General features: G+C 47.0%; 1 protein-coding gene across 2 annotated transcripts in view; it reads right to left on the bottom strand.

Moving 5' to 3' along the window:
* Positions 1-18,317, bottom strand: part of CLDN10 (claudin 10) — a 65,532-nt gene that overhangs the window by 12,687 nt on the left and 34,528 nt on the right. Inside the window, exon 1 of one of the 2 annotated variants that reach the window (XM_056329354.1) lies at positions 2,843-3,096. The exons of the other annotated variant lie outside the window; for it this stretch is intronic. Within the exon in view, the coding sequence (XP_056185329.1) occupies positions 2,843-3,062 (220 nt within the window). The 5' untranslated portion in view covers positions 3,063-3,096. Of the gene's footprint in view, positions 1-2,842; positions 3,097-18,317 lie in introns of those variants that run through there. 2 annotated transcript variants of the gene reach the window in all.

Here is an 18,317-nt window from a genome sequence, read left to right as displayed (position 1 = left end):
TCGTGTGGAGCGATGGGCTGAAAGCCATCGGGGCAGCCCTGCGGCCATGCCACCTCACAGCAATCCGGGGAACACAGTCCAAGACCACTCCATGGTGCAAACCAAATCAAGGGTAAGAGGGACCCACCTCTGGATCACTCCTGACCCAAACTGCAACACCGCTTCTGAAGAAGGAAGCGCTTCTCCTGCATGCCAGAGGAGAGACCCAGCAACTGGCATGGTGACACCCCGACTTCTTACCCCCTCGTGTTGCCTCTGAACCTCTGGCAGACCTGAGGAGTCTCTCTAGACAAGAAATCCAACACAACTCTGAGGTTTCCGATTTGACAAAAACGCATTGCCATAGAGCAGGAGCTGCTCTGCCAGGCAAATTCTCTCCAGCTGTGTGAAGGAGGGGAACGGAGCCACCTTTCCCTGGGACAACAACAGTATTTCTAGTAATTTCCCAGTCCTGCCCTAGCGTTTTGAGGAGAGCAACATGTTATCACTACATATATCTCTATAGGGTTATTGTTTCTGCTCACAAACTCTTCAGGGACAATGGGAAGCCAGATCTGTCCTTTTTTGTGTCTTCTGAGACCCCCACCTGAGCATGGAGTGAGGAAGTTCCCGTGCTCCTGATCACAGGGAATGGGATGCAGCTTTGCAAGCCTGTGCAAAGAGAGAAAGGAGGGAAGGGAGAGGCTACTCGGGGGCCAAGGCAGATTTGCCTTAGTGCTGACACACGAATCCTCCAAAGTGATGTGTGACGTACCGCAACCCTGAGGTACACTCCTGCACCGGGGAAGGGTTAGGGTGAGAAGAGGATGTCTAACCCACTGTTAGACACTAACGGGTTCCAGCAGAGCCCGTAACCACAAGGAGGGGAGTCTGGGCTCGGCCAGCTGTGGAGAGCACCTCTGACTGCGGTGGCTGCCCCTCCGCCCCCTCCCAGCTTGCCTAGCCCACGCTGTGCGGATGGTGTTTCTCTCCAGCCTGCCCTTCGTTCACATTGTGCCTGGACACCAGGACCTGGCCCCACAGCATATTAGAGATGTTATTGAGAAACACTGATGCCAAGAACCTTCCACTTCCACTACTGACAAACAGTCTGGCCAGGAGGAGGGGATAAGGCCCTTCCAGACATGCATTGCAGATTCATTTCTGTCCAAAATGCGTTAGTGCTCTGATGGCTGCTTCACTGCGCACAAGGTGCCTCAGAAACTCATTCCTTGGGCAAGTAGAACACATTACCCAACACACCACATCTCAACACACCAGTGTTTGGAGGAAGGGGTGGTAAGGGCTTTGCTGTCAAGTCTCTTCTTTTCGGAATTTTAAGTGTTCCCAGTTCTGCACACCTTGTTTGTAACTATGCTTTTCTCACTCTGAAAACAGATTAATGCAGAACTAAAAGAACAGCTAAATTTTGGTGGATCCAAAAGGTTACACACTGGCAATCGCTCCATGCCCACCTGCACACAGACCACAGCTCCTTGCCTCAGCCTGGAAACCACGTTCTCAGCTGCTACACTTGGCCATAGGGTGACAGGGTGACTGATGCCAACTGAGACCAGCCCGGCCTCCCAGCCCTTTGGAGGAACTGGCAAACCCCCCCGCCACCACGGGGCTGGCTCAAAAGAAGGTTTGGGGAATGGTACTTCTCCATCCAAGGGAAGCATCCTGCAACAGTGATGCTTAAGGGCTGCCTGCATTACCTCTTTTTAGTCCTTTGTACAAACAGAGGTTAAAGGTTTTCTGAAAGTGGTATTAATTAGCTTCATGATAACATTAATCCCTGTGATGATAACATTCATCTCTGTTAGTAATTTGATTAACAGACTTTCTTTTCCTTTCAAACAAACCTTTCACAGCAAAATCCACTCTCAGACTCCAGTGCAAAGGGAGTGCCAGGCCAGAGCGTGAACAATAGGCCCGATTTATTAAAATTTTTTTGTATCAAAGCCACTGGAACACTGTATATTGCATTTGTTTATGACTATAAAAACTTGGAAAAGGTGCCATAATTTTAAAAACCTTTTCTTCCTTCCTTTACAGTCACTCCTGAGCCCATAAACCCGCATGACCTTCACTTTCCCTTGTTTCTCCCAGCCATCATCAGCGCAGACTTATCAACCAAAAGTTTAGTTGCAAACCTTTCCTGCAGAGACCCAGTTTCCCAGCAGGGCTTCCCAAAAGGGCAAGCCACTTTCCCCTTAACCAGGGAAGCAGCCCCTAACCAGGGAAGAAGCGCAGCCCCAAGGCAGCCTCTGGTTTCAGGCCCTACAGCAAAACTCTCAGCTTTGCTTCAAAATAACACCGCCTAAACCCAGGCTGAGCTCTGCATCACTTCGCCATACCTGCGCATCCCTCACCGCCCCAAGCTTTTACACTGTCATTTATCAATGAAGCAATTACATCCGAGTTAATAACTGCTCAGCAAAAAGAAAAAGCAAAGGAACATAAATTAAAACAAAACGACGCCACGGCTTGTTCTTCTCCACCGACTGTAGCATGGCTGGCAAAACCACAAAAAAGTGGAATGTCACGACAGTCGGAAAATTAATCAGCAAGAAAAATCTGCCCGCATTCTTCTTGTGTCAAATCCACACGCACGGAGCCTTCGGGGCGGGGGGGGGGAGGCGAGGGAGGGAGGGAAAGCCAGAGGGGCCACCACGGACACCCAGGCACCTGCCCACGAGCCCGCGCGGGCGCCCCCGCCGCCCCCCGCCCGCCAGCTCCGCCGGGGGCATCGCCCGGCCCCGCCGGCTCCGGGCCCCGCCCGGGAGGAGCCCCGGAGCCCCGGGCCGGCGCGGGGGCGGGGGGTGTGGGTGGGTGGGATGGGGGTCGGCGGGAGCCTGACCGTCCAGCGCCAGCATGGATGGGAAGTCCTTGCAGTTGGAGACGCCGGTGGAGTCGGTCACGCAGGTCTTCCAGAGGTTGGCCCAGAAGGTGGCGGTGGTGATGACCGTGCCGTCGATGGTGGACACTTTCCAGTAGTCGGTGGGCAGCGTAGAGGAGACCAGCACCCAGCCCGAGATGGTCAGCAGGAAGGCGATGATCTCCGCCGACGTGCTCGCCATGGGCCCGGCGGCAGGCAGGCAGCGGGCGGGCGGCGGGCGGGCGGCGCGGAGCCGCGGCGGCGGAGTCCCGGCGGCGGGCGGGCGGGCGGGGCGCGGCGGGGCGGGGGCGGCCCCAGCTGCGGAGGGACCTGCCCGCGCCCCCGGGGCCGCCCCCGCCCCGCCCCGCCCCGCCCCCGGGGTCCCCCCGGCCGCTCGGGTCGGGAGGGGGCAGCTCTGCCGCCCGCCCCGGGCGTGCAGTAACGGGACCCGAAGGCAAACCGACGTCCCCGTCCCCCGCCGGTGAGCGGTGCGGGGGGGCGGCCGCAGCGCGGCGGGTCCCTCCTTAGCGCTGGGTCAGGTTTGCGCATCCTGCACGCAGGAGGCGCCCCCCGCCCCCGCAAACAGCCTTGCCCGGGGAGGGGGCGGGGGGTGAGGACCTGCTCGCGGTGTGCCGCCCACACCGGGCGCTCCGCGTTCACACGGGAGGTAAGCTCGGAAATAGGCGGCGAGGGGGGTTTAATCCCCCGAATCTCAGCTGGGCTCCCCTTGCTGCCCGGCCGCAGGCGGCGCGGCCTCTGACAGCTGGTTTTGCTGTATGAGGGGATGGACCTGGGGTTTCTACCCTGGTCTTGATGCGCTGGCACTCGAGCCTGCAGCTCACGGGGGTGGTTATCAACCACGGCTTCTCCTCTTGTTCGAAGCTGTTTGCTTTCCACACCAGTAATATATTTGCCATTGATGTGGAAAGTACACTGCCGGTCTTTACTTTCCTCCTATTTATTTCAAAACTATTGTTACAATTTCTAAACCTTTTTGCCAGACGGGCAATCACTGGAGGATAAGAAGCCACATTTACATCACCGTTCTTCTGATGAATGCTCTTTGGTTTTGCTGTGTGGACACAAACCCGGATGCAGTCACCTTACAGACATTAAAAAACAACTAAACCAAACAGCTAGTGAGGTGTACCCTTGGACGCCTGTCAGAGCTCAGTGGGAACGGGCTGTTTGTTGATTTGCTAATGCCCCAGCAGGATAAAACGGGGTATGCAGCTGCGTTTACCGATGCCATGGCTCTTTGCCCGCTCTCTGCCTCCTTGGTACCCCTTGACACGCGGGTGACCCGCAGAGGCACCAGCAGGGAAGAGGGAGAAGGGGGGAGCAGGCAGTGGGCTTGTTTGCCGGGCAGCATTCGCAGAGTGTGCTACAGCTCCCGCTCAGCCTCCCTGCCGAGGCGTCCTCTCCCCTGGAGGGAAAAGAGGGTGAAAGGGTCTCGATGTGGGTGAGCTGCACTCTGCCGTGGTGTCAGGCTGCAGCCAGAGCCCACTTTGGGGCACAGAGAAGTGCTTCTGGGTCAAAGAGTAGGGGCATGGCTGTAGATCCAAGTCTCGTCTACAAGACATTATGATCTATTTATAGCAGGGCATGGCAACGGAAAGGATTAAAAAAGAAAAGGTTTTTTGAATATTTTCCCTCATCATAGCACTTTGAGGTCTTGAAGACTGGGTTTCTCTTGATGGTGGAAAGCTAGGTCGATCCAAGCAGCTATCAGCTGGGATCGAATCCAGTCGGGGGTAGGAGACTGGAGTCCAAGTCTGGGTCATCGTGTTTTCTTGATGTGGGGAGCTCGCCTGTTCTCTTGGTGATGAAGCCGCTTTGTTTGGTGTAAAGCTTGTGGAACCCCAGGACTAGTGTCTGGGCAAATTTTGGCCAGGGCCCACGGCAGCTTTCAGCGTGCTGCCACACTATAACCAGAGGGCTGGAGCGAGCGTTGAAGGATAGGAGCATGGCCTGAGGACTTCTAGGTCTGAGCCTGAACCCCGGGGAAGAGGGAGGAGGAAGAGGAGGTTCCTGACACACAGTCAGGGGCTGTGGAAGGGGCAGGCTGGGTGGGTGACCCTGCTGAAGCTGCTGCGGGCTCGGGCTGTTTGATAACCAGTTCTGCTGTCCCAGATCGCTGTGTTGTGAAGTTTTCAGCAGAGCTGGACTTCAGCTGCAGTGTGGATCCATGTGTCCCTGCTGCCAGGGGCTTCAGGGAGAGCCCATGCAGGTGGCTTAGGACAGACGAGATTAATTCCACCTCAAACCCACTCTCTGCCTGTCAGTAAGGACCCTTCAAGCAGGGCTGGTTTAAAATGTTCATTCCCTTGTAAACCACATTTTATCCAGAATGATGTAAAGTGGCCTCAGCATATGTGAGGACCAGAGTCACTTCAGCTTCAGGGAAAGGCTTGTCTTTTTCTGCTCCTGACATTGCTGCTTCTGAGGATGTTTGCATTACTCATCCGGTTGTTACTGTCTTTCTCATCTAAAATCAAAGTAAGGTGATGAGCTTCTGATCTAACCTGTGGTAGTGTAACCCCCAAGTGACATTGTGCATGGCTGAGTATTCACTTCAGGTTGAAGTGTAAGGGAAGTTGCAAGAGATACGGTTTCCCCATGGCATTTTCTTTGTGTTGGCTGGGATCTGCAGGGATTAGACATTGGAAAACATTCATCTGTGAGGCTGTGTTTCTCCCCTTGTTACATCTTCAGTTCCTCTCTCTGGTGCATCTGCAAGTCCCTCTGTCATGAGCTTAAATTACACATCTTCCAGCTTACAATTTTCCAGAAAATAATGGCCCCTTTTCTCCCCATCGCTGTGGTAGGAACTTCATACCCATGTGAAGACATGTCTATAACTCCCTTCAAGCCTCTGTTTTCCTGCTACCAAAGCTCTGGCTGTGGCTTTGCTTACTTGGCTTTCTTAGCTATTTTTAACTTGTGTAGTAGAGTGAAATACTTGGCCTTTGCTTTGTTTCTTGTTCCTGTGTTTTGGGACAAGCTATGACTCGGGAATTTATTTATTTAAGATGCTCAGACCGCTGTGGGACTGATTCCTGTTATTTTTTTCTGGACATGAATTGATCAGATCACTGCATTCACACAGTTTTGTGCTGGGTCATTTGAAGAAGTGTAGATTTATTCCCTCAGGCTGCGAAAGAAATGTGCTCACACCTTTTTGTAAGAAAACTGAACCCTGTGGTTCACTTTTTGTGGTAAGTCTCATTGACTCTTGGGCACAAAAATGGCATTTCGAGCAGAATTGTTAGTAAGTGTTTAGAATAGAATATATCAGTTGGAAGGGACCTACAACAATCATCTAGTCCAGCTGCCTGACCAATTCAGGGCTGACCGAAAGTGAAAGCATGTCATTAAGGGCATTGTCCAAATGCCTCTTAAACACTGACAGGCTTGGGGCATCGACCACCTCCCGAGGAGGCCTGTTCCAGTGATCGACCACCCTCTTGGCAAAGGAATGCTTCCTAATGTCCAGTCTAAACCTCCCTGGTGCAGCTTTGGACCGTTCCCTCATGTCCTGTCATTGTATCCCAGGGAGAAGAGATCATCATCTCCCTCCCCACTTCCCCTCCTGGGAACCTGCAGAGAGCAACGAGGTCACCCCTTGGCCTCCTCCTCTCCAAACTAGACAATCCCAAAGTCCTCAGCTGCTCCTGACAGGACATGCCTTCCAGCCCTGGCACCAGCTTTGTTGCCCTCCTCTGGACACATTCACATGAACATCCTGCTTCAGTTGTGGGGCCCAGGACTGCAGACACTACTCAAGGTGAGGCTGCGCCAGCGCTGAATACAGCAGGACGGTCGCCTCTTTTGACCGGCTGGTTATGCTGTGTTTGAAGCACCCCAGGGTGCAGTTTCCCCCTGTGGCTGCCAGGACACGCTGCTGACTCACACTGAGCGTGCTGCCCACCAGCACCCCCAGGTCCCTTTCTGCAGGGCTGCTCTCCAGCCACTCCTCCTCCAAACCATACTTGTGCCCAGCGTTACTCTGTCCCAAGTGCAGAATCCAGCATTTGGACTTCTTAAAATTCATCCCACTGATGATTGCCCAACGCTCCAATCTGTCTAGATCTCTCTGCAAGACCTCTTGTCCCTCAAAAGAGCCAGTAGCACCTCCCAGTGTGGTATCATCAGCAAACTTGCTGATGGTGCATTCAACTCCTGCATCCAGATTGTTGATAAATATGTTGAACAGGACTGGCCCTGAGGAACACCGCTGGTGACTCTTTGCCAGCCCAATTCACTACAACCATTTAAGCCCTGCCCTTCAGTCAGTTCTTCACCAGCGCACTGTGAACCTGCTCATCCCACAGTTGGACAACTTGACCAGTAGGATGCTGTGAAGGACAATATCAAAAGCCTTGCTGAAATCCAGAAAAACTGCATCCACCGCCTTCCCTTCATCCACCAGGCAGGTGACCTTATCATAGAAGGATATCAAATTATTTAAACAAAACTTTCCCTTTGTAAGCCCATGTTGACTGTGGCTGATGACTGCATTGTTCTTTATGTGGCTTTCAACAGTACCCAGTATAATGTTCTCCATAATTTTTCCAGGATCTGAGGTTAGACTAACAGGTCTGTGGTTTCCTGGGTCTTCCTTCATGGCCTTCTTGTAAATTGGAATGTCATCGGCTAGCTTCCAGCTAGGGGGGAACTTTCCAGAATCTCAAGATTTTTGAACTGTGTGTATTTTACAAATCAGAATGGAATATTATTAAATAGTTGGATTTTTAAAATGTACAAAAGTTTATTGTATTACTATGTATGGAAGAGTCCTTCAGAAACAGTTTTGCTCTCAAGTCTGAAATACAGGATATTATTTTAGCTCTTGCAGGATCAAAATCACAAGCAATTGTTATTGCCTCATAAGTTAAACACCAGGTGACAACAACATTTGTTCTGCAGCCAGGATAAGCAAGCTAGGGTCGTCATGCCTTTGTACCGGAGTAATTTTTCTTGTAATTTTACCATGCATAGGTTGGGCAACTTGAGACTCTTTCCTGGCTCTGCCGTGTTATGATTTCCAGGGTGCCAAGAGCAGGGTGCCAAAAGAAAAACCCCCAACTTTATTTTTCTAAGGCTGAAGGACAACTTCCTTGTTTGCTAGGGTTTCCCTGAGAATCTGAATATTGAAAAGATAAGATAAGGCAGATATGTGGGAAATATAGGCAGGCTCGTAAGAGTGTCATCACCAGGGCAAGATCAGGTCTGCTGTCGGTGATAGATCTGGGGAATAAATCTCGAATTGGCGTATGCTTTAGAGGAGATTAACACAACTGTAAAATGAGGAGCCTTGCGTGGTGTTCTGCATTGTGCAGAACAAAAAGTGCTGCCTAAAAAATGAGCAACCAGATCCTCTTCTCCAAAGGAGAGCAGAGAAATGTATGTTTCTGCACTGCCTAAAAAAAATCCATTGGAGTGGGAACATCAGTTAATAATCACCACTCCTTGCTGGGGCCGCCACTGTTGTTTTTCTTAAGCTATCAGAAATGGAATTAAATTAAATTACTGCACGTCTTTTGTAAACTGCCAGGACAAGAATGATTTTAAGCTATGTAGTTCATCTATTACGTAACAAAAAGTAAAAAATTAATAGGAAGTGACAACCCAGAACATTTTAAAGGAGTGAAAAATTGCATTCCACATGCCAATAAACTTTCCCCTCTCCCATTCTGTGCAGCGCGTTCAGACATTACAGACTTTGTTTCTTGACACTGAGATTAATGCGTTATTTCTTTTTTATTTTTTCCTGGTCAGCTTAATTTTGTTGAAAAAAGCCTGTGTTGTTCCCTGATGTAATACAATGCTTTTAAAAATAGATATAACCAGTTTAACAAACTAAGCAGGAAATGTGAAGAAGTGCATCTCCTACTTTACTGGAGGTGCATTCCACCTGGTCAACAGCACAGGTGCAGCTCTCGTCATTGCCTCCACATCAAATCAAGGTTTGCTAAATGCAGGTAGGTTGCAGAGGAAAGGAGGGAAACTTTCAGGCTCATTTTTAGAACATGTGGCCTTACGTAATGTGATTTAGAAAGTGTCTGCACAATAAAAGAACACGGTGTCTGATGGAATTTAAAAGGATCTAATGGAGGTGGGAGGCAGATAAGCAAATGTCTTTCCAAAGCAGCCAGTGTTCAGAAACGATCCTTGCAGTGAGCCGTAAAGATGAGGAGGCTGAGTCCTTACCGGTGGCTGAGCTGCAGGACAGGGTTGAGACCTTGGTGTTCCCAGAGTGGGAACACTTTCCCACCGAGCGTGTCCTCTGCCCCTGTGTGCCGCAGCCGGTCTCTGCCGTTTCCTGAGCACCTGACAGATCTGGGCACAAGGAGCCTGTCACCTTTTGCAGACACCAGGATAACTCCCGGTCAGAGGACTTGGAAAAGCTAGAGCTGACCCTCGGGGAGAAGCACAGGAACAGGACAAGGGGCGTGAGCTGGAACATGGGAAATTCCCATTAGTTATTAGGAAAAAAATGTTCCCTATGAGGGTGGTCAAGCACTGGAGCAGGCTGCCCAGAGAGGCTGTGGAATCTCCATCCTTCGAGGTCTTCAAGACTCAGCTGGGCACGGCCCTGAACAAGCCCAGCTGATCAGACATGGTTTGGACTAGATGACCTCTGGAGGTCCCTTCTAACCTGAATTACTCTATTACCCTATGATTTTGTTACCTCATTGAAGCAAATAGAGTAGTAGCACTGGGAGGCATTTGGCTTATTATAGCTCTAAGTGGCGCACTGGTGCACTAATGATTATATATTATATGTTACACTCAGAACACGATTGCATGTGGTTCCTGCTATCCTGTTACTCAGCGCACGTGCCGAAATCTTTTCACCAATACATGTATCTCAGTTCATAACAGTGGTACATTTAACTACTTTGCCAGCTGTTTGTTTACACATAGGGAAATGTTTCCAATGGTCATCCTTTTTTTCTTTTTTCTTTTTTTTTTTTTTTTTGAGGATGCCTCTGGATATGCTAAAGCATGGAGCATGACACGGAGGTCTTTAGCTGTGCCACTGTAATAACCTTCCTGAGACAGCAGGGCAGGGATGAAGAGAAGAGACGAGCTTCTGGAAAAAAGGGACTCATTTCCCAAGTGGATGCAAGGAACAAAGCTGATAAGCGTGTGCTTCAACTAATAGGGGTGGTAGCAACTGGAGACATTGGTTGAGGAGATGACACGGTGTGAGGTGACTGACAGGCATGGCAAAATCCCTGGAGGAGACAGAAATAAGCTGCAGGAGAGCACGGACAAGGGGTGATAATTTACACCATGCTCTTTGTACCTAGCCCTGCTTAGGTACAACAGCCCTCAACACATATTTCTCCCAGCTTCCAGCTGGGAGGAAGGGGAGACAGTTGAAGGTGAGTCAAGGTAGTGGCCTCACACCTTCCCACCAGTATCTCTATCTGCAGGCAAGCTCTTCTCCATGCCCTCCTCCTGTTCTTCTCCCCATTTCCCACAGTGGTCCCTTACTTACTCAGAGAAGGGCTGTGCCACGAGGAGGGTGCTGTGGTTTACCATCTCTGGCCCTGCTGTTTACCAGGTACCAGCTGCCCCAGCCAGTGGCATAGAAAAGTTTCATTTACCTGAGAGCATGAAAACCACAACAAGGAGCAAAAGAGCTTCTATAGCGTGACTTCATTTGAGAGCAAATGGGCTGGGATCAAAAAAGGTCACAGTGACAAAGCACAGTTAAAAGCTGACTTAGATCAACATGCTCAAGCAACTCAGAAACAATGGGAATAAGGAAATAATATGTGACTTGTTTTGATCAATACAGATTAAGAAAAAAAAAATCAATAAACGGGCTGAAATTAACATGCATTTGATCCACCAGCAATACTGCTTCTTTTGAGCCTGCTGGTTTGGTTTGGTTTCTGAAGTGGTGTGTGTATTTGAAATAGAAGTGATAGCCAGACTGATTTGACAGAAGTGGGTAAAAGCCTCCAGCAAAAAGGGGGGCTGCCTGCAAGCACAGAAGCTCTTGGATAAAGAGCACAGATCTAAAATAAAATTTAAACTTGCTGAGCTTAAAGAATCACAAATAAAACTAACAGTAATGAGATCAGACCAGAAAAAAACACTTTAAAAACATAGATGCAGATGGGAGTGTGCACGTGCTGGGGGACATGATTAGGTTCCCCCTGTCTTCCCATCCCCCAAGAGCACTGCCTTGTCAAAAATCAAATGGATCAAATGTACTCAGAAGGTTTTTTAGTGTACGAAGCAGTGCTTCGGTTCCTTTTGTGTGCAATTTGTGTGCAGCACAGGGTCTTCCTACTCCTCAGTAGCAATGCTGTGCCCCCACACTGACTCTCAAAAAAACCAGGCTGCCAGTGTCTACTGCACATGGTAAATGGAGCAGTATATTACCTAGGAGAAAATGCATTTGGGCTGCTTATTTTTGCTGGGTTACAGTCCAGAGTATCCAACAAGGCATTCGCCAAGGACAGGACACAATGTGCTCTGCCTGTTATGTTAATGCTTTCATTTTCCCATACAGAAAAAAAATTCTTTCATTACATTGCAGAAGTTCTACCTTGCTATTGCCCTTGTAAAGAAATAAAGCATTTTCCACTGTGTTTTTCTGTTTACCTCTTTGTTCAAGTGTCTTTTCTCAGCTGTTTATTTCAGTGGCTCATTTAGATGTTCATTCTAGCTCTTTAATTCATTTTAGCTGCAAGCCACGTGAAGAAGGGTACTTTTGAGAATTTAGTAATAAAACTATGTAAAGTCTTTTTCATGTCAGAAACACATTCCAACTTTTAGAAAAAAGAGAAATTCTCAAACAGTTTTGACAACTCCTGTTTGTAAGGAAAGTTTGCTGCACAGAATGATGCTGTATGCACAGAGCCGGTGCTTCTGATTTTGATAGTAAGGCTTTTATGTGGATTTAAATATTGCACTGCACTTTTTTTTTTTTTTAGTAACTAAAGTTGTAAAGTGGGAGAAAATGGAATAATGAAGCAACCTCTTTACTTTGTGCTCTGGGGAAATTTAGTTTCTTTTTCTTTCCCAGTGTCTGGTGTAATTACCTGATGTGTAGGCAGGAATCAGAAAAACTTCCAACAGCAATTTCATAAATTTCAGAAGTCTCAGTGTGGCAAAGTGGTGGCTTTTGAGTCTAAATTGCTTGACAAATACCAACAAAATATAACTGCCGGCAGATGCCAAACAGTGAGGCTGGAGACACTAGTGCTTATTGTAGCAACTACTCTTTTTTTTTTTCTTTTCCATGAGATAGTGCACTATTGACAAAAATGACTTTCAGTGGTGTCTGAGGATTAAGGGTTTATTTGGAAAGATCACCCAGAGCGTTTTTTTCATGTGGGGTTCTGAGAAGTGTTAACTTTTCTATGTACATACGGGATAAACCTGATTTGGTAAGAGAGTTAGGACATAACCTGGCATGCAACAGCTACACGTTTCTTGCATCCATTAAAGAACCTGACAGAAATGTTAAAATTCAGCTGGAGGAAGTGTTTGTGTTATTGCTAGATATCCTGTTAATGCAAAATACGGCACTTTAGTATGAATGCAAAACATAATCATGCATGAAATTCAATTCCCTGTCATAAATCCCACTCTCCCTCCTCCAGCCCCATTAAATATAGGGCATCTCTGGAAGATGTGCTGATTTATGAGAGGAATTCTCTTGCTTGTAAAGGAAACCTAGAGGGACTGCCTTCGGCGTAAGCATCAGCTTATGGATGCCTGTGAGCAGGCTGGTCAGTGGCAGAGCTTACTAGAGCCTTGTGGAGCTGTGGTCCTATGCCAGCCATTGTCCTTGCCGGGCACTTTCTGGTGACACATCACATACTCTGAGCTGAAAAAATATTGATTTGGGGATCACACGCTTGGACTAGTTTCAGTTTTCCTCCCATCCCAAATAGGAGCTAACCTCAGGCTGAGATCCTCATCAAACCAGCGCAATGCCCTGGAGTTTGCTCCTGGCCCTTTTGCTGCCAGTACTTTGCAGGAGGTTTTACCCACCTCTGCCACAAATGTTTTCCAGCTCTGGCAGCACAATTCCCAGTGCTGGACACCTCTGCAGGCTGAGGTTTGCTTAAGCTTGACCCAAGGCGCAAGCCCCTCTCACCTGCCTGTGATCTGCCTCTGCAGAGCCCCATAGCAGCTCTGTTTCAAGCCACTGCTGCTGCAGGGGATGCGGCTGGAGGTCACCAGTCTCAGGCAGGAGTTATGCCCGACCTCTACACGGGGTGACCAGAGAAATTAAAGGAATGATGGGTTTTGAGGATTTGAGTTTAAAGTGTAAAAAGGAAAAGATACAGTTAAAACAAAGGGAAAGTTCAATCCTCGAACAAAACTTTCAACAAAAGTTGAAAAGTTATTTTTGTGCATATTTTTAAGCCTGATTCCTGGAGCGCTGACCGAGCAGCCTTTTCTTGCCCACTCCAACCAGCCTAATATTGTCCTGGGTTCTTCCAGGCCTCCCACCTAACCGTACGCGTCGGCTGGCTGCTCTCACCCTGACGAGTCATGGCATGAGTGGCTCAGCAAATGGACATCTCCGAGTCCCGAGCCCTCATCCATCAGCCCCTCTCACGTCTCTAACACCCTCATCCATCGGCCCCTCTCACGCCTCTAACAGTGGCTGCCGCAGGTGAGCATGTCGTGCAAGCAGAAACTGCCCCGTTGCCCGGTGAACCTCTCAGGCACCGGTGTGTTTCTTGGCTCTTGGCAGGGACCAGCAGCATCCTTGGATGCACGCCTGGCAGCTGACAGGCTCTTTGCCCAGCTGCGTTTCAGTGATTAACCTACTGCCTCTGTCTGTCAGCTTCTCGGTTTCTGCGCCACACCAGAAAAGACAGGAAAGTTAAAGATTTGCTTGAACTGTCTGGGCTGGGGCTGGTATGATGCCCCGAGGGCATGCATCCATCTGGATATTCAGCTAGATATCTACCATGTGGTCGGAGTGATATAGACAGCTGTAAATAAAGCCTGTTACAGCTCACAGTGCAGACCTTGCTCTCGAGACAGGGCCTAGAGGAGCCGAGGGGCCTGTTTTCCAACGCAGGACTGTAAGAGGTCACTCTCCTGTTTGTGCTGCCCCTGAACTCAACCCCTTTTCTGCAAGACACTTCTGAGCACGCCAGTGTCTGCTGGCTTCTGAGAATGCCCCCTGCCAAGTTCTTCAGGCGTGGAATAGGTTGTTCCCTTCTTGTTTTTAAAGTGTCCTGGTTAATTTCTAATTAGAAGTGCCTTTGAACTCCTGAACTTTAAACTTAGCGGAGGAAGCCTACCCTTGAATACATCAAAGCCTGTAGCTGCACCTAGAGGAACAATTCATGCCACATATTCATCATGCTGAGAAATAATCCCAAGTCCTTTATGTGGCACATGCACCATTGAATATACTAATATACATGAGTAAATAAATAAAGCCATTAGACTAGAATGCATGTCCCTAAGAGCAAAATTTTCTCTGCAAGTTATCAAACAGACTGAAATACCAATCACTAATCTTTTGCAAAGAAAATCTCTCACATTTTCAAACAAAGCAAACAAGTACACTCATATATATAAATACATATATATGGATGTATATATTGAAAGAATGTGATACAAAGACCTTTTTGTATCCCTGCCTTATATTATGTCTCAGAACAGGAAAGAGAGATCAAGCTGTTACCAAAAGTGCTATTTCCTTGATACAGGAGCAACAATATTAGCCAACAAACCCACCAACCACAGTTTCACCTTTTCTTAACAAAATTAAACACATGTACAGCTCAGTAAGTATTGCTACTACAAATTAATTAAGCCAATTCATAAAACAGCAAGAGAGAAAGAAAAGTTTAGGATAAGTAGAGGAGACCAAAGTAACCCAGCTCCCACCCCTCCCTTAAGCAGATAAAAATGAGATCTTTTCCCTCTCCTTACAGAAGGCTACAACTGGAGATTGCAAATGGTGTCTGATCACAGGGCTTCTCTTTATACACAGAATTTCTTCTGCATTAGATATTCCTACACACTACCACCTACCACCTGTATATCACTAGGATTTTTCATTACTAGAAGAGGGATGGGCATGTAATAATTACAACAATTCATTAGCCTTGTCAGGAATTATCTAGAACTACTTGAAAACAGATTCCTTGCTGTTTTGCTTTAAAAATCGTTGGCCTAAAAATACCCATCAGGACATTAATATAATTAGGATTTTGCTTGTCATCCTCTTTTTTTTTTTTTTACCCCCTTCTGCACTATTAGTATTCTTGGTGGTTAGAACTTGCTTTAATGTGTTAAATCCATTAGAGATTTCCCAAATGAGTCAGTTATGAATCATGGGTTGTTATCTTTCATCACCTCCACACAAACTGCAGGTTGTGACGAAGTATGACGTTCTGGCTTGGTTTGTTTGTGCAGCGGCTGGGATTTTTGTAGTGGGGGAAGTAAGTTACTTGAGTAATTTCCATTTGTTTTCAATAGGGCTGCAGTAGCATTGAACAGAGGCGTTTCTGAGGTTCTTTCTCTGTGGATTTCTAGCATTTGATGCTGATTTCACTTTTATGGGAGCAGTAATGCCTGGCAAGGTAAGCTATCTCAAACCCTTGCTGATACTCCTGTGGGCAATAAGGATAGCGTTCAGCATTTCTGCAGGCACACTCTGTACCATTGCAATGCAGTGATTTTCACTTTAGCGTTCCATCACATTCAGCGACTTTAGCTTTACTGTCCCAATATATTTGTAAGCTTGGGAGTACCCAGAGCTTTGATGGTGGCCCTGTATAAGCACTCTCTTGTGTGTGTAATTTTGGAGTAATTTGTACTCATCAGGAAAGCTTGCCAGATTTTCTGTTAAAAGGATGAAGTTGCCAGCTCATGTAAACTTGCTGTAGTCCCACTCTGCCTGGTGTCTTCCTTCAGAACAGCCAGTCGTCAGTTTGCACAATTATTTCTGCATTCTGCATCCAGCAACGTACAGTCGTATTTGAATGATGTCTGCTCACGACTGGCTCACTAAATAGTTCACATCCAAACCCAGTTGCCTGTGGTTCTTTTGTCATTACAAGCCCGATCCTGGTGGGTTTTATTATTATTTTGGAAGCAGTGAAAGATCAACACCATAAAAAGCAAGTCAGTGAGGGACTTAGTTTGTTATGACGTTAATATGGGAGTATTTTAATGTAGGTGTGAAGCTGTGAATGTTGTTTCTCCAGCTCCCAAACCCTTTTCTGATGCTCATTTCAGGAAGGCTCTCTAAACTGTGGTAGTAATGGTTGAGCTTGCCTTGTGTATTAACATGCTCATGAATTTATCTTAGACTTACTTTTGTTGCTTCTTAAACTAAGACAATACTACTACATAATTATTAGCTATCCCTGTTTGCTGGGAGCAAGGGTGAGGTTAAAATGCGCTTGTGCCGGAGAAGAAATCTTCGGATGGAAAACTGCAGAGAAATGCAAGATTTTTCCCAGCTGTGTAGGCTGAGACAACAGGAGGGCCATCTGTGCAATCTCCCCATTTGGCTGGACCACAGCTAGAAATGTGATGCTTGCCTTGCACCTGAGTATGCAGAGACACCTTAACAGAAGTGGTTTTGTGTGATGACTGCTGTATATATGCTTAAGGGGCAGGGTTACATCTCCGAGCTGAAAGCAACCCTTTGTGAATACATAAATCACAGAAGGACTGTGTTTGAAGATTGTATCTTAGCCAGTGGAGGTGGCACAATCTACAAAACACGTACATCTCTGAAATGAGTCATTATTTTGAATAATGATCCACACTTGTACATTTTCATGCAGACAGTTATGAGGAAGACTTAGCAGGAAGGACTTCAAGCTTTCAACCGCTCCTCAAGATCTGTCAGTCTGTGAAGTTTAAAGTGAGCTGACAAAGGCCACGCAAAATGGTAACAGGGATTGATGACACGTGAATAAACTGAGCTATTGATCTGTGCGACAGCTGGCATAAGTAGCAGTGTTGTCTAACCACAGCGATGCACCTCTTCCTCTCCCTTCCCTTGCCAGGCATTTTTATTATGACTTCTCTCGTGCCTCTGCAAGGGGCCCTTCATCCTGGTCTCTATTGCAATGTTGATAACAGCTCCACAAACAAAGGAATTGGAAATTTCCACAAGTTCACTTAAACTTGCAATTTATATGATGTAATATGACAAGTGGTGTTTGGCAGTAAGCACAGCAGGGGTAATCCTGTCCCACACTGTTACTGCAGAGCATTACCTGCAAATGCAAGAGGTGGGATTCTCTCTTAACTTAGATGTCCAAAGTACAGATGTTCACATCTGGGCTAGTCATTAGAGCTGCAGGCAATATAGTCAAAGGAGTCTGGAGAGCTACTCAGCTGATCAAATATAGGGTGAAATGGGGTGAACTATGCCCCTGAAGTGTCTGTTTCATATTACTGACTGTAAAAGGAACCAAGATGGACAGATTAATGCATAGTCATCTATATTATAAATGTCACAAGATGGGATTTTTACTATCTTTAATGTCGAATTCCATATTCACAAATGAAGATAGAAACAGCCTGAAAAGGTTTTGGCATTTGCAAATGCAGGCTGGCAGCAGCGTAGTTCTTTTGTATTGCTGGAGATAAATTTTGCGCCCTCTTCTGGAAAAAATGTTTGGCACAGTGATGTAAAAATATTTTAAAAAAAAAAGATTGTACAGTGAAGTCCTCTCTTAATTTTCCTAGAGGAGATTTGGCACAATGAACAACTTCTTAGATGCTGACTGTTCGTTCAGTTCTGATCATGTACATGTATTGGTACATATGGCTCCTAATCTGTGAATTTATCTGCTGATGAGGTTAATAACCAGACTGTGGTCTCTTGTGACATATGACTTCCAAGTAAATACACCAAAGCTCAATGAAAACAAAGATTAAAAAAAACCCCAAACAAACATGTATTGGTATCTGTTCACCTGGAAAATCCAGAGCAGAAAACGACCCGACAAGTCTGTATATAATCAACTATAGCAGTTTTATAGCAACATCACTCAATTAACATCTACACTGTTAAGATTTATGCAGCTCTGGGTTCATAATCAGATCCCATATCCAGTCATAGGAAACAAAACAGCAATTATGATTCCACTTGTAAGAAGAAGTGTCAGTTTTCAGGACTACATCACACACCTTGTCTCCCTGAACAGGCTGAAATGTGGGCAGATTGATAATGCAAGCAAAAGAAAGGGCTGGACCTAGTGAGTCTGTCCTTGAAAGAACGGTAATTTCAGCTATCAAAAAAAGGGAGAGCTATCAGTTCACCCACTCATGTGGGAGGTTCATTGATGCTTGAAACATGTATGAAAAGGGGCATGAGAAGAGTACAGACAACTTCCCGGGTGGGATCTGCACGTTCCTGTCTCTCAGTAGTTTCATCCTATTCAGCTGAATGACGCCTCTTCCAAACTTCTCATTTAAGCAGGAT

This window comes from Falco biarmicus, chromosome 2, assembly GCF_023638135.1.
Source record: "Falco biarmicus isolate bFalBia1 chromosome 2, bFalBia1.pri, whole genome shotgun sequence".
NCBI classification, from domain to species: domain Eukaryota; kingdom Metazoa; phylum Chordata; class Aves; order Falconiformes; family Falconidae; genus Falco; species Falco biarmicus.
Note: the sequence above shows the minus strand (reverse complement) of the source record. Positions and strands in the feature narration are given on the sequence as shown.